This window comes from Aethalodelphis obliquidens, unplaced genomic scaffold, assembly GCF_003676395.1.
Source record: "Aethalodelphis obliquidens isolate GAN/ISIS:26980383/991018 unplaced genomic scaffold, ASM367639v1 scaffold65, whole genome shotgun sequence".
Classification (NCBI taxonomy): Eukaryota; Metazoa; Chordata; class Mammalia; order Artiodactyla; family Delphinidae; genus Aethalodelphis; species Aethalodelphis obliquidens.
Genome location: NW_020838009.1, coordinates 2,771,439 through 2,797,847, shown reverse-complemented (window position 1 = coordinate 2,797,847; position 26,409 = coordinate 2,771,439). Strand labels below are relative to the sequence as shown.

Below are 26,409 nucleotides of genomic sequence, written 5' to 3'. Positions count from 1 at the left end.
TCGTTCTTCTTCTGCTTCTTCCTTGGTTCTTCCCTCCAGGTGTCTCATCTCCTCAAAGCGAGGGCAGGCTCTAGGCACGGTGAGCGTGGTGGGACCTGGTCCTCGCGTGGGCTGGACCCTTGGGGTCGTGAATAAGTGTTGACTCAGCGAGAGGAGAGGACCACCCTAAAGCCTAGAGCCCAGAGATGCGTGTTCCTGTGCATCTCTGCCTTACTCTGTGATGCCAAGTCACTGGTGTCTGATCCTTCTGACTCGCCCCAGGTGGGACAGCGGGTTGGAGGTGGGCTGTATACCAGGTGGGCTTCTTCCCAGGTGCGCTGTGGTCTCTCACCTGGCAGTTTCTGAATCAAGCCTCATGAGATGCCAGACTCCATGAAGGGGTTATTGGGCCCCTTAACATTATGTGTGAAGAGCCTTCACAGTATTGTATTCTCTCCGGGGAATCTACCTGGGGAGAGTAGTTCAGATGCAACAAGTGATATTTCCTGCAAATTCATGTATGAAAGCAAAAATGAAAAGGAAACAAACACATGTTCTGTTATAACCTATTATGAGAGATTGGTTACGAAAATGCTTATATTCATACAGTGAAATAGTTTGCTGATATTTTAAGATATCAGTATATTAATGTAGCAAACATTTATTGAGCACACATCCCAGAAACTTGCCACACGCTGAGGCCAGTATGCCACGTAAGAAAGGCACATTCCTGCCCACGTGACACCTCTGGTCTGATGAAGGGGAGAAGACAATAAATGGGTGCATAAATGATTTCTGGATGTGATTAACATGATGCTGAGTTAGAGAAGAAAGAGAAATTGCTGCCCTGCGTGATTTCAACTATGTGAAAAACAAACACGCATAGAAAATAGCCAAGAGGAGAATATGCCAGACAAGTTAGGGGTGATGTTTATTTTCTTATTTGTTTCAGTATTTAATAATCATCCCTCTTTTATAACTAGGAAAAAATAACTTAAAAAGAGAATTGCAGGGCTTCCCTGGTGGCGCAGTGGTTGAGAGTCCACCTGCTGATGCAGGGGACATGGGTTCGTGCCCCGGTCTGGGAAGATCCCACATGCCGCGGAGTGGCTGGGCCCGTGAGCCATGGCCGCTGAGCCTGTGCATCCGGAGCCTGTGCTCCGCAACGGGAGAGGCCACAACAGTGAAAGGCCCGCATACCGCAAAAAAAAAAAAAAAGGAGAGAATTGCACTTCAAATTATGCCATATACTGGAATACTTGTTTTCATGTCTTATGAAGGCAAAAAAAACAGAGATTCCCTTGGTAGAAGTAAAAAGAACATGTTCACCTTTAAGTACAAAAAAAAAGGAGGAAAGTGTCTCTAGAATCACCACTATCTAAACCTTACCCTCAGGTCAGGTTGTCTGCACAGAACCTTTTAGGACAGGGGAGGTCTCCTTCCCTCCTCCTGCCGTCTCCCTGCCGCTCTTTCCTCTGTGCTCCTAACTCACCAGCACGGCACCTGGGCCCTCAGAGGCTCTAGTGAATATCTCTTGCAGATGGAAAGAAGGAACAGAAATTTAAACCAAGTATGAGCAACCATCTTCTTTGTCCACTTGTAAATCTTTGGTACAAACGTAGCAGAAGTGCACTTTTTTTTTTTTTTTTTTCGGTACGCGGGCCTCTCACTGTTGTAGCCTCTCCCGTTGCGGAGCACAGGCTCCGGACGCGCAGGCTCAGCGGCCACGGCTCACGGGCCCAGCCGCTCCGTGGCATGTGGGATCTTCCCGGACCGGGGCACGAACCCATGTCCCCTGCATCAGCAGGCGGACTCTCAACCACTGCGCCACCAGGGAAGCTCCAAAAGTGCACTTTTAATGCATCTTCGAAGTTTCATCACTTGTCCCCGGCAAATATTTCTGGTAAATTTCTGAATTTATAAATTGCTTCCAATTTTATCAAATCAGAAAGGTGTCAAGCTCTTAATCATCTGAAAAGAAGCTCAGCTTCTTGTGTCGATAAGAGAAATGCAAAGTGAACTTCTCTGAATTGTCAGATTGTCCATCCAAAGCTGTGAGGAAGCAGGTATGTTGGTATATTCCTGGCAGGAGTGTGATATGACCAGACCCCATGGAGGGCAGTTTGGCAATGTCTGTCAAAATGACAAATTCACGTCCTTTTTGATCCCTACCCCTCCCCCGCACCATTCTACTTTTAGAAATGTAGACTACAGATACACTTACACATGTGAAATGATATGCTCCTTAGATTTTATTTAACAAACTCTGTGCAACAGCTCCCATATGACAGTCACTGTTCTAAATCTCTTACCATCATTAAAGTCATTTAATCCCCCAAGCTACTCTATGAGGTAGATATTATTATTATTATCCCCACTTTACAGATGAGGAAACTGAAGAACAGAGAGATTAAGTACTTTGCCCAAGGCCACACAGCTAGTAGGTGGCAGAGCCAGGATTCAAACCCAGACTGTGCAGCTCCAGGGTCCTTGCTCTGCCAACCTCAACAGGTACCTCCTCATGTGACCACAGTTATGGCACTGTTTGTAATTGCAAACATTTGGAAACAGTTTACATGCCTGTCAAGAGGGGATTGTTAAGTAAGTGACGCGATACCTCTCTGATGCAGTGATGGAAAGATGACCAAGATGCATTTTAATGGAAAAAGAAAAGTGCAGAAGGTGCTCCCAGGTGTGTTGGTAAAGGGGACACGGCAGAGTATGTGCTTGTATTTGCTTGGATAAGAATAAAATACCACCGGAAGGGTGCTCAAGAAACAGGGAACCGGTTGCCATGGAGAGAGATGGTGGAGAGAGATGGGGAAGCAGCTGGAGGGGGACTTCCACTGTGTTCCCTTCTATACTTGTAGATTTTGAGCCATTCACATTTGTTGATTATTTGGAAATGTAAATCAAAAGCCCTGAGTACCACAGCTTTTTCATGTTTTTTTTTTTTTTCCTTGACCATATAACCAATTTGTTTCTAGATTTTTAAATTAAACTCAATTTTTAAAATTCATGTGTGTGAAAGGTAATATAATATATGCCATGGTTTGCTTGTTTTTTTAATCAAACAATCCAGAAGAGAAAACAATAAAAATGAAGTCTCTCTTCCATTCCTGAACCCCAGCCTCCCGTCCCGGGCCCCTCCTGCAAGACAGCTCCTACTGCTGGTTTCTTGGAATTTTTTCTTTTCTTTTCAGCTTTATTGAGATATAATTGACATGTAGCACTGATACGTGTAAGGCATACAGCATAGTGACTTACACATATTGGGAAATGATTGCCCCAATAAGTTTCGTTAATATCCATCATCTCTTATAGACACACACGAAGAAAGAGGAAAAAAACTAGGTTTTTTCCTTGTGATGAGAACTCGTAGGATCTGCTCCCTGGTTTCTTGGAATTCATTCTGCTCTCCCCGCTCACCCAGGGCGTGTGCCGATCCCGAGCTTGGATCAGCCCCTCTTCTCTTGTTTGTCCTACCAAAACTCTATCCGAAAATAAGAATCTAATTTTAGTGATGAGGCCTTTGGTGGGTGTTTTTGGAGACATCATATAGGATTGAAATAAATCCCGATTCAAATTATAGCTCACGGAGCCCTTGTTCCCTGCCCTGTAATTATTATGCTCCCCCTTAATGACAGTTCATCACTCAGCAGTTCAAATGTCCAGAGCCTTTGTGGTTTTGAAATGTAGCTTTAATTTGATCCCCGGGAGCTGAGAACGGATGATCGTTCATAGACAGGCCCTGTGTTTGCTGCACCTGCACCCGTGTGAAGTATCGATACTTCTCCTGTAAGCGTCGCTCACTGCGTTAGGGAAATGGCCACGGAAAGAGGCCGGCCCTTTGGAGACCATGTCCTGGGAGACAGCTCAGGACGGTTCTTTTTTTTTATTTTGCGGTACGCGGGCCTCTCACTGTCGTGGCCTCTCCTGTTGCGGAGCACAGGCTCCGGACGCGCAGGCTCAGCGGCCATGGTTCACGGGCCCAGCCGCTCCGCGGCCTGTGGGATCTTCCCGGACGGGGGCACGAACCCGTGTCCCCTGCATCGGCAGGCGGACTCTCAACCACTGCACCACCAGGGAAGCCCCAGGACGGTTCTTTTAAGTCAAAGGACCCGCATCCTTCAATCCTGGCCAGGCCAGGAGAGGCCCAAGCAGTGCAGGGCCTGACTCGGGGGCTTCGGAGGCTGCAGGCTTTCAGGACCTGGGGCCTTAGTTGGCCAGGATGATGGTTAAAAAGAAACGGTGCTGCTCTGTGCCCCGCCGTGGGACAGAATCGATTCGTGTTGGGTTGATCCACTTCTCAATAAACCCTGAGGGGCTGGGGCAGCCGGAGCCCATTAGCACAAGCCACATGTCCTCCGGCAGGTCACACTGGCCTTCGGCCCCTCGCCTGAGTGACAGTGACAGCAGTGACCTCCCCGACATGGTCACACAGTCCCAAACGCTGGGCACACCGTGGTGAGAAGGGAAGCCGGCCCATGGCCCATGGTCACGTCCAACCCGGCCCTTGTGTGCTTTATTGCATCAGGGATCCCACCTGGACGTTGCAGGCCAGGTCTCCCCTTCTGTTCTCACCTGAGGATACTGAGCAGCACGGGCCTCGCTCCCTGGTGGAGACGGCGGTTGGCGGGGGGTGGCGCCTGCTGCCCCTGCCCCATCCCTGTGCACAGCCGGCTGCTCTCCCATGAGCCTCTGTCCTCCCCCCACACCCAGACCAGCGTGGGTGCCAGGCATCCTCCCATTACTGAGGAGGTCCTTCCCACACCCAGCCTCGGTGGACATTTGGGTTTGTGCCACCCGCCAAACTTGCCCACCTGCCCTGGACTAACTGGGATGGAAGGAGCCCAAGACACAGGATGGAGCATCCAAAAAGCAGGACTCCTCAGCATAACCCAGTTACCACATTTGGGGACAATGGGACAAGGCTGAGTGCCAGGCCCTGCCCCAGATCCACCCACTGGATGTTCCAAGATGGGGAGGGGGCTGCTGCCCATCATGGGGGTGGGGGCTAATGAGGGGAGGCTGTGCCGAGACCCAGGGGTGGAGACTGTGGCCTGGGCAGGAGGTGGGTTCCTGGTCCCCAGATGACGAGGAGGGGAAGATGCTGGGCTCAGAGCCTTGCTGTCGGGGGGAGGGCTCGGGAACCTGAGCCCGGCAGGGCCAGGCACTTCCGTGGGTGACAGAGGCCCCCGGCCAGACCAAGGGGCCAGAGCACATCAAGGGCTTCCCGAAGGAGGCTCTTGACCCTCGGGTGAGTCTGGGTCCGGTGCCTTCCAGGGAAGTTGAAAGAGTGGAGCCTCATCCTGTACGGCACGGCCCAGCACCCCTATACCACCTTCAGCGCCCATCAGTCTCGCTCCCGGATGCTGGAGCTCTCGGCCCTAGAGCCAGAGCCACCCAAGGCCGCCCTGTCGCCGTCCCAGGCCGAGGTTCCCGAGGACGAAGAGGACTACACAGGTAATGAACCTGAGGCCAGAGGAGATGCTCATTTTTCCAGTGTAGCTCTTGAAACGCAGGCTGTTCCTGGCGGAAGGCGGGGCTTGGGTTGTAGGCCTTCCTCTTTCCTGGGAGTCGTAATAATGATGGTAATTTGCACTCACAGCTCCTCCCTCCCATGGCTCTCCTAATATTTTACAGACCAGTAAGTATGCTTCAAACCAGTAAGTACTCGCCAACCTTCCCAGGCCGGGAATAGAGGTTCCCTATGCCCAACCAGACGGGGACTTGCCGCCTGGCTAGTGACACTCCTCTGGGGCGCCCCCTTTTCATCAGGGGCCCCCGTCTTCAGTCTCAGCCTCCTGACCCTCTCCCTAGTCCATCCACTTTCAGTCCTTGTGACCAGAATGTGGGAAGGACCAGGGTGCTACCGGGAGCCCAGGACGGTTGGGCTGAGTGAGCACAGCCGGGAGTTGCTGGCAGTGGAGATCTTGACCCGCCCAGGGGCCTGGCAGAAAGACCCAGCACAGGGTCTCAGACCTGATGTCAGAGGACACTGATGCTGCCAGAAGCAGCTCAAGCCTCTCACAGGAAGTACAGATGCCTCGTTGCAAATCCTCTTCCTCCTGCTGCGCCCCTGCAGGGTGGCCCTGGGCTCTGGGCCTGCAGCGCTCCACGCTGAGAGCTGGGGCAGCATGCAGAGGACGTTCCCAGCTGCTGGGCTGGGCACAGTTTCGGTCAGCGAGCTAGGTGGCAAGCTCTTCCTTTCTCTCTGAACCATCCCAGTGATTTGTGAGAAACGGAGCCTTTCTGGTTGGGCATATTTTCCTTAGCTAAATGTTACAGCTACTTGATAAATGATGGGTGAGATCTAAGAATATTGATGCTTTGAGTTATCTAATAGCTTCTGAAGAAAAAAAGTAACAAAATGGGAAACTCCACCAATACAGATCAAGCATAAATTATGGCCGATTCAATTTTAAACTTCTACCGTGCCTTTAAAATGGAGCATTGAATTATGTATGGACTAATCTGCTCTGTTTCCCCCTGTGATTTATGAACTGTGGCAAGATTCAGTAATTATTAATAAAGGACTGATTTTTTTTCCCCCCCTTAAAATCTGCTATGACTCTAACCTCACACTGTCCTGGAATCTCACTCTAACTGTTCTGCAGCCCAGGCCGCTCAGTCCTTCCCAAGCCTGGCCCAGGTGGTTAGAGGGGTCTCTGGGACTAAGGTGTGTTTCCGACACTTGGGGAAGTTCCGTGCAATCTCAGGGGCAAGTGGGGCGGGTGCACCAGTCACAGCAGGAAAGAACGAGAGAGGGGAAGGGGGCAGGAGGGGTGTGGCGTGGAGGGAGAGGAGGAGAGGGCTTCGGGGGGAGGGGGAGCAGTGTGGAGGAGCATCTCGTTGGTGCCCTGGGGGAAGCCCTCCGAGTCACAGACAAACAAGCCCAGGTGCAGAAGCCCAGGGACAAAGAGAGGGTGCTGGGTAGGGGAGGTTTTGAGGTGGGGCAATGATTCTCGAAGACTTTCTAAATATTTATTTATTTATTTGGTTGCGTCTGGTCTTCGTTGCAGCAGGTGGGCTCCTTAGTTGCCAGCAGGCGGGCTCCTTAGTTGTGGCATGCAAACTCTTAGTTGCGGCACGTATGTGGGATCTAGTTCCCTGACCAGGAATCGAACCCAGGCCCCCCCACATTGGGAGCGTGGATTCTTAACCACTGCGCCACCAGGGAAGTCCCTGTTGATGCTTTCTGTGGAGCTTCATGCGCAGCTGAGGGGTGAGCTGGCAGGGGAGGCTGCGTGCCTTTCGGAGGCGGAGCTGGTCATACAGACAGTGGGGGTGGGGGGCGCGGGGCCCCGCCCTCTGTCCGGCAGCGGGGGCGCCAAGCAGCGCTGTGATGGGGGCACGCAGGTGGAGGGCCAGCTCTCCCCGGGACAAGGAGTAAAGGGGAGGAGGTGAGTGAGGGCCGGAGAGGGGAGTCCAGCTGCCCATGGACAGTAAGGATCCCAGGATGGAAGGGGAGCGGGGCTCCTGGGGGGGCTCAGGGGTGTGACAGGCGCCTCGCCAGAGCCATCTGGACAGCTGCCCTGTGAAGGGGTCAGCTGTGAGGTGGACACGAGTAGGGGACGCTCTCAGCCACTGTCACCACAAGTGGATTGGGATGAGGCGAACAAGGACCAAGTCAAATGAGAATCGATCCCCAAATCGAGTGAGCCTGGGGCCTGGGAAGGGGTGGGGGCACCTTGTGCTACAGCACGACGCCAGCGCCCTCCCCCACCCAGACCACAAGGAGCGTCTAGTGCATCCCCAGGGATGCACGCGGCTCTGAAAGGGGTTCACGGGGGGACCCACAGTGAGAACCTTGGAAATGTCAGCAGCGGTAAACCTTCAGGGAGGGAAGCCAAATACAGCTGAGTCTAACACTGGGAAGGTCTGGAGGCCCTTTAAAGAGGAATGAAGAGGGCTTTGTGCCCCTCAGCAAAGACCCATTGTGGGTGGCAGAGAATGGGGACTTTTGTCTTTCCCTCACGTCCCCAGGAAACTCTGGTGGCTGGCAAGGCACCTCTTCTTTGCTTCTGAACTCACTCCCCACCCCCTCCAACAACTAAAACCTTGTAGAAGGTTGTTTTTTCTTCCAAGGACTCAAAAACTTTCATAACGCCCCGCCGGGCCCCTCCCTCCCCACATGGGGAGGCTTTCCAGAACCATCTCCCAGAGGAGGAAGAGCGTCGGGGGCCAAGGGAGGTGGGGGTCCCAGCACAGCACCGGCCCTGGCCCCCAGATGAAGAGGACACCTATGGAGGGGCCGCCCGGCCTGAGGGCAAGAGCCAGTCAAACTGGGCTCTTCCCCGAGGCGCAGGTGGAGGGGAGACCTAGGACAGGGCGCCCGATGGGGTCCCCCAGCTCCTGCGTTTTTCTCCGTCGCTTTGACAACACCACACAGGCTTCCAGAGTTAGAATTTGGGGATCGAGGGAAGACAGGATGCCCCCCTCTGAGGGTGAGAGAGAGGGGAGCTGAAAAGGGCTCAGCTCCCGCCCACCCCAGACCCACCAGGGTCATGGAAACCCACCTGCCTCCTTCACCGCGTGTGAGGGACGTGGCGCATTCTGTTCCAGCCTCTCCCGCTTAATTTCCGTTGGATCTTCATGCTTTCCTTCACGATGGAAATCAGAGTTGGTGGCTGGTCCAGCATTGTAACTCCGCTGCAGGGGAGGACGCTGCACGCGGCTGTCCCCTGCCCCTCCCGCCCCGCCATGGCTGCTCCTCTAGAACCTCACAATGCCCGCCTTCACCCACCCGGGTCCTCACCCACCACCGGCTGTCCTGCCTGTCTCGAGTCATCAGACCCTCTGACACTGGAGCCCAGAGCCAGGCTTGGCTCCCAGCTGCGGCGGGTCCCACAGGGGTGGGTGCTCTGGCCCAGCAGGGGCCTGTGAGACCCGGACATGGGGTCCTAGGAGACTGGACGTGATTGAGAAAGCATCTCTATGGGTGAAAGGAAATGCTTGTTTCTTCAAGGTGTGTGCCATCCGGAGTGTGGTGACAAAGGCTGTGATGGCCCTAACGCAGACCAGTGCTTGAACTGTGTCCACTTCAGCCTGGGGAGCGTCAAGACCAGCAGGTAAAGGGCTGGGCCTCCCCTGCGTGTCCTGGAGACGCCCAGCGTCCCGCTAAGGTGGCCAAGCTGTGTTCTCCACCCCCGCAGCCTGGCAGCATACTTAGGAATTAACCAAACACCCCGGAAAGGAGATCACCCTGAGGGTCACTGCTGGGGAATTTTATGTTTTGGTAACCTTTTATTCTCATCTCATAAATAACTCGTGACCATGAGAACTCAGAGGCCGTGGCATTGTTTTGTCTGTGCTTATAAACTTTTTTCTCTCCAATTTGCTAAACAAAAATGGGTCGTATTGAGCATGACAACCACTTGGGAACTGCAGACAAACGTCATCTTAAGGGCCAGTACGGTTCTAAAAGTCAGCACAGTCGGCCGTGAATGAGAAGCCCCCAGCCCTGAGCGCCGGGTAGGGGTGCAGCCCTCCTGGGGAGCACACACCCACCAGGGCTCTGGCAGGGGTGCGTCTGGGACTCTCACGGTGTCCCCGGGGCCCAGACACAGCCGCAACCTCCCTGCGCTGGGCGAAGACGTTTGTTCTGCTGGCCGGACACAGCCTGGACACCGCTCACTGCCCGTGGGCACTGTCAGTGGGGTTTTGCCGGAGCTGAACGTTCCAAAAGTCAGATACCGTCATGGTGTTGCCCAAGGAAGCCAAGCACAACCTGCGAGTGCCCCCGCCCCCCTCGGGGAACCTTTGAAAGGGCAGGAGTCCCAGGTTCCCATGCAAGCCCTCAACCTTCCCCTGCATCAGGAACTTCTCAGGGGCATTAATGGTTTACCTCTGCCCTGGGGCCTGTGTTTCCTCAGAGTCTGCTGACGGGGAGGCAGCTAAGGCTTCCCTCCCAGCCAGCTGCCCTGCCTTGGCCTGACCCTCGTGCTGCCGGGTAGGCGTGGGGCTGGGGCCAGTAGGAAAGTCCTCTCCCGATCTGCTCCCACAGGAAGTGCGTGAGCATGTGCCCCTTGGGCTACTTTGGGGACATGGCAGCCCGCCGCTGCCGCCGCTGCCACAAGGGATGCGAGACCTGCTCCGGCCGGGGCCCCACCCAGTGCCTGTCTTGCCGCCGCGGGTTCTACCACCATCAGGAGGTGAACACCTGTGTGACCTTCTGTCCCGCTGGATTTTATGCTGATGAAAGTAAGTGTGTGTCCCCGGGCCTAGAAATGAGTCAGCCCCGCTCTGGGCTGGGGTCCCCTCTCCTGGGAGAATTTTCCCCACCCTCTGCTTCCTGTGTACTCTGTCCTGAGAAAGGACCCTTAACGGGAGGGAGGGAGAGAGGATGAAATCAAAGCCCTTGGACCCTGTTAGTGGATAGCAGTTCACACCCAAAACCTGGCCAGGGTGGTTCAAAGTGACTCAGAAATGGAGCCCCCGTAGTCTGGGGTTGTCACACTTCTGTAGGTCAGTGTCCATTATTCAGGATGGACAGGGAGGTAGTTTGAGCCAGTGGCTCTCAGGCTCAGACCGATTTCAGACATCCAAATAGAAAGGCTTCCAGGTAGGCCCTGCGGTCTCTCTTGGAGCAGTGGATGTGGGCGCTGGGCGGGGTTTGGGACCCAGCACCCGCTTGTGGCCTTGGTGGTTGAAACTGGGTGAAAGCCCCTCCCAGCAAGAGCCGCTAAGCTGAAACCGGGGTCTAAGGCCAGGGAGGTCTGCGGGTCTCCACGAATGAAGAGGAGCCTGCTGCCGGGCATAACTGGGCTCAGGGGGACAGGTGGTTCTTGGCTGTGCACTTCACATAGTGACCACACTCCCAAGAGGTGGGCGACGATTTCCGCACCTTGCAGGTGGGGAAGTGAAGCCGAGCGAGGCCAAAGGGCCCACAGCTAGCAATGACCCAGTGAACTCAGAGCAGCGCAGGCGTCCTGCCATCCTGCCTGTCCTGGGAAGTGGAGTGGTTGGGCTGTGGGGCTGGGACCTCATGCCAAGGTTTGAACACTCACCTCAGCCTGGAAGAGGCCAAAGAGAGGGCTTGGGTTAAATTGACGGAGGACAGTTTTCAGATGACGTGTTGGCTGTTGTGCAGGGAGGGGGCAGCGCTTCCCAGAGCTCGCCTCTGGCCCGCATCCTGCAGGAGGGGTCCCATCACAGCGTTGCTCTCACTCCTCTGGGGAAGGAGCCGGGGATCCTTAAGGACATATAAAGCCATGGAATAACCACACTCTTTAGAGGGGACACAGAGTCATGCAAGACACGTTTCACAGGCTTTGCAAACACCTGCCCTGGGCTGCAACCAGACCTGTTTTTGGGGCAGAGGCTCCTCCATCCCTACCCCCCACCCCACCCCGGGCAAAAACCAGCCACCTCGGTCACCCCGAGAGTCACCCCCAGACGCCCTCGCTGAGCCCCTGCAGCGTGTGTGTGATGCCACCTGTGGGGCTCCGAGCACAGGGTGGTGCTGACCGGGTGCCAGGATGAGTGACCTGGGTAATCACTGAGACCCAGGGCTTCCCCAAGGTGTGGTGGGTGTCAGAGATTCATGTCTGTGCAGGTGACCGCCAACGTGTCAGTAAAGACGCCTGTGAGGGCCCTGGGTGGGTGGGGTCACTCAGGGGAACCCTCAGGCCCCACCGGTCACACTTAGGAAGACTGGCACCTCGCTAAACTCTGCTCCGCTGGCTCCAGTCCCGGGGGAAGATGCAGGACTAGAGCACGTTTCCTCTGGAAAGGGCCCACCTCCAAGCCTCAAGGTCGTGTGAGGACTTCACTCCAGAAAAGAGGTGCGAGGCCTGTGACCTGACACCTGGGCACGCGGTCTCCACATGCCTCTGGCAGTCGGTCACTGTGTCACCTGTCTAGAGACCACGCCAGTGACGGCCGTTCCATCAGCCCCACCTTGGAACACCCGAGTCTCGTTCGCCCGGGTTTGATCCATATCCACTCTTCCCACCTCTTCTCTTTTCCTCCTCTTATTTTTCTCCAGATCAGAAAAACTGCCTTAAATGCCACCCAAGCTGTAAGAAGTGCATGGATGAACCAGAGAAATGTACTGTCTGTAAAGAAGGATTCAGGTAAGACCCTCCCTTCAGACCTGAGGCGCGGCCATGGGTATATGCTGGTATAAGTGTCTGTCATTGATTTACCAAGTGTTTGCTTCCTTTTCCTAAAAGCTAAAATTTCAGAGGCCCAAAGCCTTTCAGGATACAGATTCCGAGTCAAAATCAGATTTCCACTTAGAGATTGGTTTTTATGGTAGAAAGTCAGAGGATGGGGAAAATGTCTACATTTTATGCAACATTTGGAGAATTGGTAAGAGCGAGAGTGGATCCTCTCATAGAAAGTAGGGCTGGCGGCTGGAAGGGTGGGGAGTTCTAACAAAGCACAGAGCTCCCTTTCTTAGGCACCGAGCCCCACTCACTCCAGTTTCCTTCCCAGTCTGGATGACTGAGGGAAGGGCAGAGGGGGCTCGCTCTCTGGAGATACTCTGTAAATTCCTGGTTTGCCCGGCTCCACCAAGCTCAGCCCACGCCTCCTTTAAAAGCATCTGACCGAGCTAATGATTTTTTACTAGAATATTTTGGAATGTTGGTGTAGCCTGTTTACTGCCACCAAATATACATTACTTCTTCCTTGAAGTTATCATCTAGAAGCTTAGAAATCATTCTGTGCAAAATTGTGCTGTGGACCCTCCCGCGATCCAGTCTTGAACCAGGGCCTGCACTTTAAGGAAGAAAGGGACGGGTCAGCGAGGGCAGTGAGCAGGGGCGGGGCCAGGGGGCATCACCGGGCTCTTGTTAAAATGCAGGTGCTGGGCTTCCCTGGTGGTGCAGTGGTTGGGAGTCCGCCTGCCGAGGCAGGGGACGCGGGTTCGTGCCCCAGTCCGGGAAGATCCCACATGCCACGGAGCGGCTGGGCCCGTGAGCCATGGCCGCTGAGCCTGTGCGTCCGGAGCCTGTGCTCCGCAATGGGAGAGGCCGCAGCAGTGAGAGGCCCGCGTACCACAAAAAAAAAAAATGCAGGTGCTGACCCAGCAGCTCTGTGACTCTGCGTTTCTACCTGGCCCCCAGGGGACAAGGATGCTGCCGTTCCTGCAGCCTCCCCTCCCCTCAAATTCAACCCCCCAGGGTTGAATTCTTTTGCAGTAAGGAGTGAAGGAAGAAAACCAGCATTTTACTCCAGCTGCTCTCACCAACACTGCCTCATTTAATCTTCACAGCAACCTAGGACGTATGTGACATATATGGCATTCTTCTTCACATCTTACTAACGGGGAGAGGAACAGTTTCCGGGAGCAGCATGACTAAGGTTCCCCAAGCCCGCCCCACCCCCTCCAGATCAGGGGATCTGAGAGAAGAGGGTCCACTGCCCCACGCTCCTGGGAGTCGGGGGAGGGAAGGGGGACAGGACCCCAGAGTCACACGTCATGCCTGTTCTCTGACCCAGGGAGCTGGACGAGGCAGGATGAGGAGTGGAGGAGTGACATGTGGAGGAAGGGGAGCCTCAGAAGGGAAAGGCGGAGAGGTTCAGCTGGCCGCCACTGGGGCCTGGGAGCTCGGCTGTGGGGACCCTCCTGCAGGGCCCCCCACCCAGGCCAGAGACTCAGGGTGTCAGTGGGAGGCACTGTGTTTCCAGCTCCCTGGAGCCTGTTTCCCAGTGGGGATGTGCTGGAGGGGGCGGTTCATCCCTGCTCCTGTGGGTCAGATAGGGGAGAGGAGGTCAGATGCTCGGGCCAGGAGCTGTGTCCTGGGGAGAAAATGCCTCTCGGGCAGCAGCCCCCCAGGTGGAGGCAGCGGTGCAGCCGTGACGAGCAATCAGAGAGAACTGTGGACACTGAAACATCATCAGCCGTAATCCACAGAAAGCTTCCTTTTATTGCCCAGTATCCTCTTTAGCTGTGGCTTCAAATCATCGGTCCCACTGAAGCAGTGAGGGCGGCCGAGCTGTGCGTCCATCTCTTTAGGCTGGGAACATCCATTAGTAAAGACTTGACTGAACAGCTGGGGGCCGGGACGAGAGGGAGCCCTGGGGTCGGCCTCCGCCTTGATACAGAGATGCTTTCAGCCCCACCGACATCCCCCCCACCAAGTGCAGGAGCCTCTGGCTCTCACAGACCCTGCGGCATGTGTTTGATGTGTCAGGCAGCAGATCCATCTACAACATGTGCAGCAGTGAGCTTGGGAACTGAAGCAGCCATGGCAGCCAACACCCATTCACACTGCTGGGTGCCCGACACCTGCCAGGGTTCTGTCCTCAAAGTAACCTGACCACGCAGGAGCCTTGGTGGACAGCTGAGGGGACGGAGGGGCAGGAAGCTTGGCTGGCCTGCCCGGGGTCGGGGCTGCACGGCTGGGAAGGGGCAGAGGGTCTGCTCCAGAAGCCGTGCCCTCAGTGCCTGGCCGAGCGAGGTGAGGGAGGAAGGCCAGAGCCACAGCAGGCAGGGCTGCTGGGTCCCAGGAGCGGATTTTATCTCGGGTTCATTGTGAAGCACAGAAGGTTTCCAGCAAGGGCGAGGCAGGAGCCCACTGGGACTCAGGGTCAGTCTTGCTGCCACCCTCCTTCACGCATCACAGATGCCAAGGCTTCACCCAGGGCTGCGCCCAGTGAGACCGAGCCAGTGGGGTGACCCACCCGTGCTCGAGTTCTCCTCGTGGGCCTTGGGTTCTAGCGTGATTGGTGTCAGTGAAGAGAAGGTGTCACAGAGCAGAAGAGCACAGAAGGCGTGGAGGGCACAGCCTCCCGCACAGGGACCGAGGCCACGGGGCTTTGGGAAGGAGCTTCGGGACCACCGGCCACCAGAAGGCGGACACTCTGCTTCCAGGCCAGGGTGTCCCTTCCAGCCGGCCTCGAGGTGCTGCAGGACAGCTTTGCCGCTTTCATTAGTTCAGAATCTTAAGTGACTCCGAGAGCTGTGCTTTAGCAACCTTCAGTTCCTCTCATGAAAGACATTTGAGGGCAAATCATAACTGAATTAGAGCTTTGGAAAGGATATAAAAGACTGCCTTTTTTTCCTTTTCAACAGCCTTGCACGGGGCAGCTGCATTCCAGACTGTGAGCCAGGCACCTACTTTGACTCTGAGCTGATCAGGTGCGGGGAATGCCATCCCACCTGCCAGACCTGCGTGGGTGAGTTCACGGCCTGCGGGGGCCACATTTGGAGCCCAAGTTCCCCAGGCCGGTGGGCTGACTACCTGGAAACCCAGAAAGCCCTAGGACTTGCGGGCTTCCGTGGGTGTTGCAGCATTAAATCCCAGAAGCCCTACCAGGGGCTGGGAGAGGGGAAAGGGGAATAGTGATTAATGGGTACAGAGGTTCAGCTTGGGAAGATAAAAAGTATCTGGGGATGGATGGATGGTGGTGATGCTTGCATAACAATATGAATGCACCTAATGCCACTGAACTGTATGCTTAAATGGTTAGTATGGTCAATTGTATGTTACGTACATTTTACCACAATTTTTAAAATTAAAAAAAAAAAAGAAAAACCACAAGGGCCCACTTGGAGCAGCCTGGGTTTCCCCGTGTCAGGAGCCCAGCCAGGTAGGGGATGTTTTCAGGCCGGGAAGGGTTGCTAACTGCTAGTGAGCTCTTGCATGGAACCCAGCCCTTGCCTCAGGGTAGCAGTGCCGGAGTTTCGCGATTCATCGATTCTTCGGGGAGAGGCTGGGCAAGTTCCCGTGGTGAAGGAAGAAGGCTTTTTAAAACATAGCCTTAGTTCCTTGTACCTATCTTCCCTATTTTGAACATTTTACTCAAAGAGGAAAAGATCTCTGTAAACAATTTTATGTGTATTGTAATTTCCCACAGAGATGATAGCATAGCTGCCTTCCAGGCACAGTTTTTATGCAGAATCGCAGAGAATGATTGTCTTGTTGGGTTTCGTGCTGCAGACTTGTTGGCACCGGGATATTGTAGCACATTCTGAGCTTGTGGACTCATACGTATTTCTGATTGAATCTTCTCCTCTTGATCCTCCTTCCTGACCCAGCGCTTTGGTCCTTGTTCTAAGAAACCCATATCAGGTTGAGTTTTTGCTGCAGTAACGCTGTAAGAATTAGGTCTCTGCTGAGTCACTGATGCCGTAACATGGGTCCCGGGATGCATGGCAGGACGGGGCAGCCGTCCCAGTGTGGCCACGTGAGCCCATGTCAAGGGGCCCTTGACCCTTGACCCGAAGTGGACATGCCATGGCAAAGACCAGCACTCTCAAGGCCTTTGGAAGATGTGCCTTCCTGGGGCCCCCTCCTGGGACAACCGCCCGCAAGGCAGGGGCCCAGCAGCCTTTCCTAGCGTTTGCCTCATGGCCTGTCATTTTCATGGTTTCTTTGCCTCATTGTTTAGCCCAGGTTGAAAGAGCATCGCCGATGTCACTTGTTTAAATTTCATAGGCACTTGAATCCATAAAATTCAGGCGTGTAGCTTTATAATGCTTTTGATTTCATTTATTCAGTGTGGTTTCCTTTGTCTGCATCCCCACACTGCCTGTTGGCAAACAGTCTCTCACTCAGTCCAGAGACCTCTTTGTCACTTGAGGGGTCAGGCTGTCCAGGGGTCTCCCCTGCTCCCCACACCCGCCTGCCTGGGTTCCCTGTATGCTCTGGGACGTGTGCATACACCCCGGCCACTGCTAGGACAGGGACCCCACCCACTTCCAGCGCTGAAGGCTTCTCGCTGCCTGTCACGGTCCCTGTCGGGAGCCCCTGGCCACCTGGCCCTCCCCTCCCAGCTCCCACTCCGTGACCACTGCTGCTCCCCGCCTGTGAGGGGCCTGGGTGCGGTGTGGGGAGAGTCGTGGTTAGGCACGAGTACAGCATGGAGCACGGTGGCATCTGTCCCCACCCCAGGCCAGCAGTACCTTGGGACACTCAGTGGTGACTCAGTAGGAATAAGCCTCATCCCATCCTGGTCCAAGTACCCAGAGCCTCTGGCACAGATGATGTGATCCCTTGGGGAACCCATCTGCCTTGGGTGGGTGCAGGGGACCCGGCAGGGCATGGCGCGTGGGTCAGCGGCTAGCGGCCAGTGGGGCACATGTGTGTGGAGTTGAGGGGCATGAGGGCCGGTCCTCACCCAGGGGAGCACGACATGAAATAGCAGATAAAAACCACCATGACAGGTCAAGAGAGAGATGGCAGAAGAAAGGAACGCGTTTTGTATCTTAGCACCCTTCATAGCACGTTTTTCCTGCCTTTTGAATAAGGGCCCTGCGTTTTCACTTTGTCCTGGGCCCCACAAATGATGCAGTGGATCCCGCCTAAGCATCACCCGTTTTGCTACGATTTTTATGATCTGTGTCCGCTTTTCAAGTGTCTGACGCCTGGAAAGCCTTGTGACTAAATGGAATCCCTGAGAGACTTTGAATTACAAAGTTCACAATGTTTAGTAGTAGTGAAAGTAGTTGCTCTAGGAGATCTGTGTTGACTCAGCTTTTGTCACCGTGGTTAAAGATCCGGGACATAAAACCTGCCACTTTGAAGTGCGCGCCTCAGCAGCACTGAGCACCTTCGCGTTGTCGCGGGGCCGGCGCCTCCGCCCATCCCAGGGCTTTCTCTTCTTCTAACCCCAGCTGAACGGGTTTCATCCGCTTTCTTTTTTTTTTTTTTCTTTGGTATGTGGGCCTCTCACTGTTGTGGCCTCTCCCGTTGCGGAGCACAGGCTCCGGACGTGCAGGCTCAGCGGCCAGGGCTCACGGGCCCAGCCGCTCCGCGGCATGTGGGATCTTCCCAGACCAGGGCACGAACCCGTGTCCCCTGCATCGGCAGGCGGACTCTCAACCACTGCGCCACCAGGGAAGCCCCATCCGCTTTTAAGTTTAGCAAATTGAGCATTAAACTAGGAGCAAACAAGAATGAGTGCTATTTCCCATTGCGGAAGCTCCTAAGGCACTGGGGACCCTGGCGGCCCGGGCAGTAGGACATGGGTGATGGGGGTTGTGGGGGGCACCAACGCCAGATGCTCCCTGCAGATAAGTGATGGGGGCTGGGGCACAAGAGCAGCCGTCCATCCAGAAGGACATAAACTGGACGCATTTGTGGGGCGGCTCTCCCACTGCGTTGCTGCAACAGAGGGAGGACACCCCCGTGGAGACCCCAGGCAGGTGGGCAGCTACTCCTCGTGAAGGCCCTGGAACGCCAAGGGCTCCCGCTTCTGCCTCACGCTCAGTCCTGGGCGAGCTCAGAATCCCCTTCCAAGCTGGAAGCTATGGTTCTGAGAGCAGAAATCAGCTGCCGGAGCACCAAACCTCGGGACTTGCAGAGCCGCCCTGCGGACCCCCGTCTGCAAAGGGGTCCTCCCGTGACGCAGCCCAGAGGCCCCCCGTAGGTCCAGAATTCACTCCACCTGTGCCTCAGCTGTCAGGCCTCAAGCCGAGACAGGACCACAGTGGGGGGAGGTCTAAGGAGGGGCTGTGGTCTCCTTGAGCATCTGAGATGGTTTCTCCCTGAGTTCGATCCTCTAAACCGTCAGCCGGTGGCCACCTCGCTGCCTCTCTGATGCTCCTTGGGGACTCTGACACGGAAGTGCACACCCAGCACTGACTTGTCGTTGGCCTGAGTGAATGAACAGATGGGCAGACAGACAGATGAACAGCACGGTTTCTTCTCTCTGGACCACTGCCTGCCCAGGCTGATGAGGCCTCCTGACTGGGCTGCAGATTTTCCTTCACGACTCTTGACCCTTTGTTCAGAGCTCTTGCCTTTTCTGGTCCCCACGTCTCACCCCATAAGCTCTTAGCTGTTTTTCCTCTGTTGAAAGAGTCCTGATCCTTCACACCAAATACCTGTCAACCCCAGGCCCCCAAACCTCTTCTTACCCTTTTCCCACATATTCTTACACCAAGTTCTGTCCACTAGAAATACGATGTGAGCTACTGATGCAGCTTTAAGTTCTCTCAAGAAACAGGTGAAAATAATTATAACATCTTATTTAACCCCATGTATCTAAATGCTATCATTTCTACATGTAATCAGTATTTAAAAAATCAATGAGCTATTTCACTTTTCTTTTTTTTAACTGTGTCTCTGAAATCCAGTGTGTAAGTGTGTTTGGCCAGGCCACATTTTGAGAACTCGGAGCTACCTGTGGCCGCCCTAGCCGGAATCGGGCCCAGGCCTGCTGGGGAAGGAGGCACCTGGAATCAGGGCCGATGAACGCGGCCTGGGCAGCGGGAGGTGTGCTGAGCTTGGTGCAGCCTCCGTGTCCCCATCCGTGAGATGTGGGCGTGAGGCCCACCTCCCAGGAGTGGCGAGGCGGGCCCAGTGCAGATGCACAGTGGCACCTGGGTGAATCTAGCTGTGTGGTGGCCTTGGGGCGTCTGAATAGGACCTGGATCTCACAGGTGCCGCAGCAGGTCTAGGACACGTGATGGGCAGGTGGGCGGTCCCTGACCTCTGCTGCTTTTCCCGTACCCCTCAGGGCCCAGCAGAGAAGAATGTATTCACTGTGCCCCAAACTTCCACTTCCAAGACTGGAAATGTGTGCCAGCCTGTGGCGAGGGCTTCTACCCCGAGGAGATGCCGGGCTTGCCCCACAAAGTGTGCCGAAGGTATGTGCGCGTTCCAGGCAGTCCTCCTGACTTAGCCCGAGATGGCCGGGGAAGGGCGGTCAGCGGTGCCTGTGGAGGAGTGGCAGGAGGGCTGGGTCTGGTGGCCCCTGTCCCAGGGGCTGGGGGCAGGGTGTGCCATGTTCCACGACAGCAGTGGGTGCAGTGGGCAGACAGGAACCCGTTTACAGAGGAGGGGACCCTGCAGGTGGTGATGGCCAAGGTCACAGTCAGGCGGCGGCCCTCATGCCTTTGTTCACGTCCTGAGTATCTGTGGAGACCTACTGTGTATCAGGCGCTGTGTGACTGGGAGGGCAGGACGCGGAGGACGGGGCCCTGACTGATGGAGCCACCACCCCGGGGCAGACGCCAGGGAGCCCCACCTGCACCCCGGACCACAGTGTGTTCACAGCATGTCATTAAGGAAACCATGTGTAGGATTTGTTTAAAATTTAAATTGGATAATTTAGAGAAAATACAAGATCCCGACAACATCCTCATTCTAAAGCCGCTTCTAGCCAGTGCAGAGATGTTACAACCCTGCTCGTTCTCCTTTTCCACTCCCTCCTGTGTGTCCGCAAGGCGCACCGTCCTTTTTTGGGGGCTCTGAGCAGTGTTCTCTCTTGTCACGGGATGCGGGCAGTGAAGGGAGAAGCCGTCTGCTTGGTGTCCTCTTGTCCTGCTGAATCTTGCCTCGTGTCAGGCCTCATCACCTGGAGCCCAGGAACAGGGCAGGGCAGTCTGTCTCGTCTAGGCTGAGAGTGACGATGAGGAGTTTGCAGGTGACCTTGAAGATCATGATGGTGGGAGTGGGGAAGGGACCATCCCTCTGACGTGGACTCAAAGAGGGAGCCTCAGGCGCCCACTTCAGAGCAATGCAGGGAGACCAAGCCCATCTGGCAGCTCACAGCTGGGGACCCACAGTGGGGATCTTTGAGATCCTCTCAGGCTGTGTTTGAGAACTCTTGTGGATTGTAACCTATTCTTTAAAACAAACAAACAAACGAAAACCAACAACCTACATGAGCAAATGAGAGACCACCTGCTCCTTGCACTTGTGGGACCCACTCAAAGAGGGTTAGGGTTTCAGCCCCACTACCCAGCCACCTTCACCCAGCCTTGCTGAGTCCCGTGAAGGACCCTCGGCACCGGTGTCTGAAGTAAAGTTTCATTTTAACCAGCCAGCTGGTTCCAGGGTGATTACCCTAAGTATGGCAGCCAGGGACAATGCGGAATTACACAGTGATAATCAGTTTCGTTTGTCAGACACCCTGGCTCTCAGAGGATGCTGGGAATTCCCACGAGTATGGCGGACAGCCCCCGCAGGGCCCCCAGAAGCTATGGGGTCCCCAGTGCCAGGAGGCGGGGGGCAGGCAGCCCCCGTGAGCCCCTCCTTGGCCAAGGAGGGCAGGAGCTCCCTGGGTGCTCACCTCCACGCGTGGCAAAGCTTTCAGTCCTGGAGAAGCGTCCAGTGCTGGGGCTGACACAGCAGGCCTCAGAGATAGACCCCCAGGAAGCGCCCTGCACGGGACGCCTAGGTGGTGAATTGCTAGCACTTCAGAGAATTCCCGTCTCCCGAGTCCCAGGGCTCTGGAGACCCCTCAGTGTGGATGCCCCTGGAAGGAGAAATGGCCTTGGGCCTCTCCCCACCGAGGCAGCAGCAGTGTTCAGAGAGCCTGGCTTCCCGAAGGCCCCAGAATGCTGAGTGCCGGCCAGGGCAGCCTCGAGGGTGCGAGCAGCTAGGCAGGGCTCATGGGGAAAAGCCGGGCCGGGACGCAGGCCTGCCAGGTCGGCAGCCTGCATGCCAAGTCGAGACCCGTTATGCTGAGGCCCACGGCCGAGAACAGTCCATGATAAGTATCTCAAAAGAGGCGCCGGCCACCCCAAGACTTAGGAAGAGGACCTAGAAGAGGGAGCAAGGACCTCTTTGAAGACAGAGCAACTCGGTGGGGTGTCTGCCCCCCACCCTCCTACCACCCTCCCTCCCCCGGCCCCTCCTGGGTATGTTGAGGCAGGGCAAGACTCAGGCAGGCCTTCTGCTCTGTCCTGTGCCCAGTGTGACGAGATTTCTGCCATCTGACTGTCACCTGGAACTGCCTAAAGACGGGAGGCGGGGAAGTGGTCCGGCAGCAGGGCAGGGAGAGGACTGCATCGGGCGCCGCCCTGCAGAGTTTGGCAGGACAGTCGCTGTGGTGTTCGGGGGTGAGGGCAGAACCAGAGGCGTCTTGAAAGCCCCCTGCCCAAGAGGACCACCTGCCAGGCACGGTAACCTTGACGGAGGAGCCAAGAGGGTCTCTCGGAGAAACAGGGGCCCCGAGGCAGTTGGGGGAGCAGCCTGGTGCCGGATTTTTCCCCAAGCCGAGGCCTCCCGATCCAAGCCCAGGCTGGCCGACACCTGACCGAGGCCTTGTGAGGCCCTGAGAGAGAGCCCGTCCGAGGCTGCCCGGGCTTCTGCTTGCGGAACTGGGAGATGCTGAAAAGTGGTGGATTAAGCTGTTGCATTGTGGTCATTTGTTACATGGCCGAAGAAAACCGACACAGCCGCGGGGGCTGCCGTGGAGATCCTGAGGCTCTGTGAGGCTGAATTTGGAGAAGAAAGGAGCTGTGTGCAGCCGGGTCTCCACTGTAGCCGCCCCCTTACTGTTTATAGCCAGGGCCTTCGAGACAGCTGACCACCAATTACATGGCTGGGCTTGGCCCTAGCTCCTGTGTCACTAGCAGACATCATCTGTAAGAGAAGCGGGAGTTGGGGGGAGTGGTCCCCTGTGCAGTGGCATGAGGGGCCCGTGGCCCGGCCAGAGCGGTGCAGCAGGACAGGGGCCGGGCCCTGGGATCTTCCCCAAAGTGCGCAGTAAGAGTCTGCACGTCGGGCCCCGTCCTCCCGCTCCAGGGTCTGTGAGGGGGGAGGGCAGGCTCTTGCTGCAGGAGGATGCGGTTTGCCTGTGGGCTTACACGTTTATAAACATAAACTATGGGCCCGAACTCCAGTTTGGAGGTGCCCTCAGTGACCCCAGGAGAACAAAAGCCAGGCTGAGGGCCTGCTGTCCCGGAGGCCCCGTGCAGGCAGAATCCATGATGGCACCTGACCCCGGCACAGGCCCACTCAGGAAGGAGGCCTACAGTGAGCCGTGCTGTTGGCGTCTGGTCGCTGCCTGGGAGGTGGCATCTGTCCCAAGCACTGCCCACCCAATGCCCCGCCCACCCTGTCTGAGCCCTGCTCCCAGGCCTGCAGCTGACAGGGAGCTGGGAGGTGGGTCTAGGGAGACCCAGTCCCTGGAGCTGGACGCGGAGAAGGCAGCAGGTACAGCCCAGGTCCCTTCATGGCCCAGAGCAGGAAGGGGCGTTGGCAGGCTCTTCTGTGAAGAGCCCGACGGTGAGTCGTTTAGGCTTTGCTGGCCGTACAGTCTCCAGAGTAGCCGCTCAGCTCCAGTGCCACAGACGCAGCCACAGACAGATGCAGATAAACACACGGGACAGTGGAGTGCGCCGACTCTCCCACCCCCAAGGTCATGGCACTCTGTCAGCAATAGTCCTGGGTCCCGTCTCCGGGACAGGTCGAAAGGGCATCCCCACCCTCTGTCCCCAGGGGGGAGGCCGACGTCACCACAAAGGAGGCTCAGCCCCGGCTAGCCCCAGGGTCATGTCCGTCACATTCAGGGGAGCCTGGCCCCAAGCCCCAAGAGTCAATGCTGACATCCTCAGGGAGCCACCTGTGGCCACAGTGCCCAGGAGGGCGTCCAGGTGAGCCACGGGGAGGTTCAGAGACCTGGGCCCATCCTCAGCTCCGGGCATCCTCCTGCCAACTGGCCGTGACCGTCTCCGCGCTCCCAGGGCAATAGAGGAGATACATGCAGATGCTTGGCCAGGGTCTCGGGCCGTCGTGGGGGGCACAGTTACAGCCAGGGGGTGCAGTGCGGGAGGGCGGGAGGGCTCTGGGAAGGGGCCTGGAGTGACTGTGTCTCTTTCCCATCTGGGAATCCGTGTTCCCCTGCAGGTGTGACGAGAGCTGCTTGAGCTGTGAAGGCTCCAGCAGGAACTGCAGCCGGTGTAAGACAGGCTTCACACAGCTGGGAACCTCGTGCATCACCAACCACACGTGCAGCAACGGTGAGCATGGGTGGGTGACCGCCCTGAGCTACCTCGGGGCTGCCCCGGGCAGAAGAGAAAGGAAAAGAAGACGCAGGGACCGCAGTCCCTTGGACAGCCCTGTGGCCCCTCCTCTCAATGACCACTTGGCTCTCTGGGCCTCCTCCCTTCCCTTTAGGCCTCTCACATTGACCAGACAGGCATCTCCACTACCAGCACAGCTAGTGCGGGTCGGTCCGTTGAGTAACTCTTACAAATGATTCTGTTCTCGGACCGTTCCCACTCTCCTGCCATAAGCCCAAGGTGGCCTGGGTGTGGTGACATGTGTTAGGAGAGGCCAGACCTTGGAGGTCAAAGTCAGGAGGCCTGAAGGCTCTCAGCCTCCCTGCACATGTGTCAAGGCCCGCGTGTCCATGGGAAGGACCTGCCTCTGTGCTGTGGGAGAGCCCTGGTGCTCTAAGCCGACAGGGAGAGGCAAGGATGGGCTGTGAAAACAGGATCTCAGAGGAGACCAGTTTGGGGATTCCGGGCAAGAGAAAGCTTGGCAGGGGACTCTGGCCTGGAGACCCAGTGCAGGGGCCGTGGGCAGACGTGCCATGGCGAGAAGGAGCCTCCATGGCTCAGCAAGCCTAGGGAGGAGCAGTCTGGGGCTGGCTCTGGGCACTGTGAGCTGGCAGGCGTGCAGGAGAGGGTAACCGCCAGTGCCATGCTGTCCGTGGGCACGGAGCTGGCACCGGCCCCGGCCTGGCAGAGCGCGAAGCCCGCAGAGAGCACCCTGGGCACGCCCTGTGGACCACAAGGTGGTTTTCTTGGCTCACAGAATTATGTCCCTTCAAAGGCCAGGAAGCTCCTGATTTAGGAAGCCACCTCCTTGGGTTATGTATCCAGCCCGAGAAAGTGAGGCTGTCCCCGGGGGGGTCTCCCGGTTCCCATGAATGGCAACATCCTCAAAAGCCAGCTGCCGAGGGGAGGGGCCAGCCTCCATGGCTCTTCCCTTCCCCCTCAGCCTTTCCCTCTTGGTGACCCCCTTCCTCTCCCATTTGGTGTGTCCCCGGGATCACGGCGTAGCCTCCATCCTGCCCCTGCCAGGCCTGACCCCATCTTCCTCCCAAGTCCCCCAGCACAACTGTCCAGGAAGAGGAACAGGGACCACAAGGGCTCCCTGGCACAGCCCAGGTGTCCCCAGGCCCCGCCCACTCCCCTGCCACCCCGAGTCTGCTTTTGTCTCCCAGACTCAGCTCTGGCCTCTGCCGCGCCAGGCCCACCACATATCACAGGGATGACTGGGAGGGCTGCCACCCCCGCTCCCACTATGTCCCCAGCAGAGTGGGGTGATGGGAACAATCCTAACTGGCCCCCAAATCTCACATGTCTCTCCTTTCTCCTTCCCGGGGGCCCAGCCGATGAGACCTTCTGCGAGATGGTCAAGTCCAACCGGCTCTGCGAACGCAAGCTCTTCATCCAGTTCTGCTGCCGCACCTGCCTCCTGGCTGGGTAGGGGCGCCCGGCCGCCCGCACAGGGCAGGGCCCCTCCTGTCTGTCCGTCCACCTTCCTCCAGGCTGTCGGCCAGAGTCTGTTTCAGGAGTGGTACCCTGCATCTGACAGCTTTATCTCCCCAGGAGCGAGGTCTTTCCGCGGCATCTCTGGGCGCCCAGGCCAGGTGGGTGAGGGCTTCGAGGAGGTGTCGGCAATGTCCTCTCACACCCTGCTTGCTGGCTCCATTCTTCTGGCTAACTCACAATGGGAACAGAACCAATTCCAGGAATCCACAGCTCCGGCTTCAGAGCAGCTTCTGGGACCATAAGTTTACTGAATCTTCGAGACCAAAGCAGAAAGGCAGGATGCTTGGTGCATTGCTCTTCTCCCCGTGCTTTTGGGCAGCCCGCAGACCCCTGGGCTGTGCCCCTGCGTGATGGAGGGCTAAGGGGCATACCTGCTCATCTGCCTGCCACAGTCTGGGGGATGGTTTGGTCAGACTGTAAATAAAACAGATTTTGGGGCTTCAAACGTGTGACCACTGGGGATGGAGCATCTATTTCTCCATAATCAGCGACTTCTGAAACTGCAGCCATGGCTTAGAAAGTCTAATCCCAAACGGATGGGTTGGAAGGACCCTCCTTCCTCTGCCGCCCTTTCCTCTGAGGGAGCTGAAGGTCCCCGGTCTCTGCATCCTATCTGTGTCTCTGGGAGTCTCATGGCCCAGATGAACGGGCACCTCTGCCTAACACAGAGGGTCCCCAGGAGGCGTCCCGGGGGCTGGCCAAAAGGTGCCCCAACGACCAAGCAATTCTTCCTACCAAAATGTAAACCCAGCCTGTGAACTGTTAATTGTCTGTCGTGTCCCGTTTCGTGGAATTGCTTTGAAAATACATTGGCCCTGCTTTTCAGGAGACTTGTTCTTAAGGTGGGCGCCCCTGCGTCTGTGTGTGCTATGAGCCTAACGACATGGCTGGATTTATTTTTGCCAAACCTGTGTGGGTATTTTATAAGCTACGTGTTCTGATTTTTACCAATGTTAATTATTTTGACAAATATTTCATATATTTTCATTGATATGCACAGATCTGCTTGATCAAGTCCCTTTAATATGGGAGTAACATTTGCCTTAAATTTTTTCGAGCTCGTTCTCCATTTCGTCCTGCTCCCGTCTTTGACTGTAACACATTTGACAAGTCCCCTGTCAGCTGGGGGGGAGCCCAGCTGTTGTTTGTTGAATCCACAACTCCGAAAATGAAATCCACAAAGCAAATACAGTGTTAACCCTAAATTAATAAAAGAGTTAACATTTCATGGCAAA

The 26,409-nt window shown here is 56.2% G+C and overlaps 1 protein-coding gene across 7 annotated transcripts in view; it reads left to right on the top strand.

The window, feature by feature from the left end:
• PCSK6 (proprotein convertase subtilisin/kexin type 6) overlaps positions 1-26,409 on the top strand; it is a 189,965-nt gene extending 163,556 nt beyond the window's left edge. For 4 of the 7 annotated variants that reach the window (XM_027089246.1, XM_027089244.1, XM_027089242.1 and 1 more), the window contains 9 exons: positions 5,266-5,445; positions 5,591-5,629; positions 8,951-9,053; positions 9,989-10,185; positions 11,972-12,059; positions 15,008-15,111; positions 19,399-19,528; positions 23,520-23,632; positions 25,012-26,409. In XM_027089246.1, coding sequence (XP_026945047.1) covers positions 5,266-5,445; positions 5,591-5,629; positions 8,951-9,053; positions 9,989-10,185; positions 11,972-12,059; positions 15,008-15,111; positions 19,399-19,528; positions 23,520-23,632; positions 25,012-25,109 — 1,052 coding nt within the window. In that variant the 3' untranslated portion in view covers positions 25,110-26,409. The remainder of the gene's footprint in view (positions 1-5,265; positions 5,446-5,590; positions 5,630-8,950; positions 9,054-9,988; positions 10,186-11,971; positions 12,060-15,007; positions 15,112-19,398; positions 19,529-23,519; positions 23,633-25,011) is intronic. The other 3 variants (XM_027089247.1, XM_027089243.1, XM_027089248.1) reach the window with 2 other exon arrangements.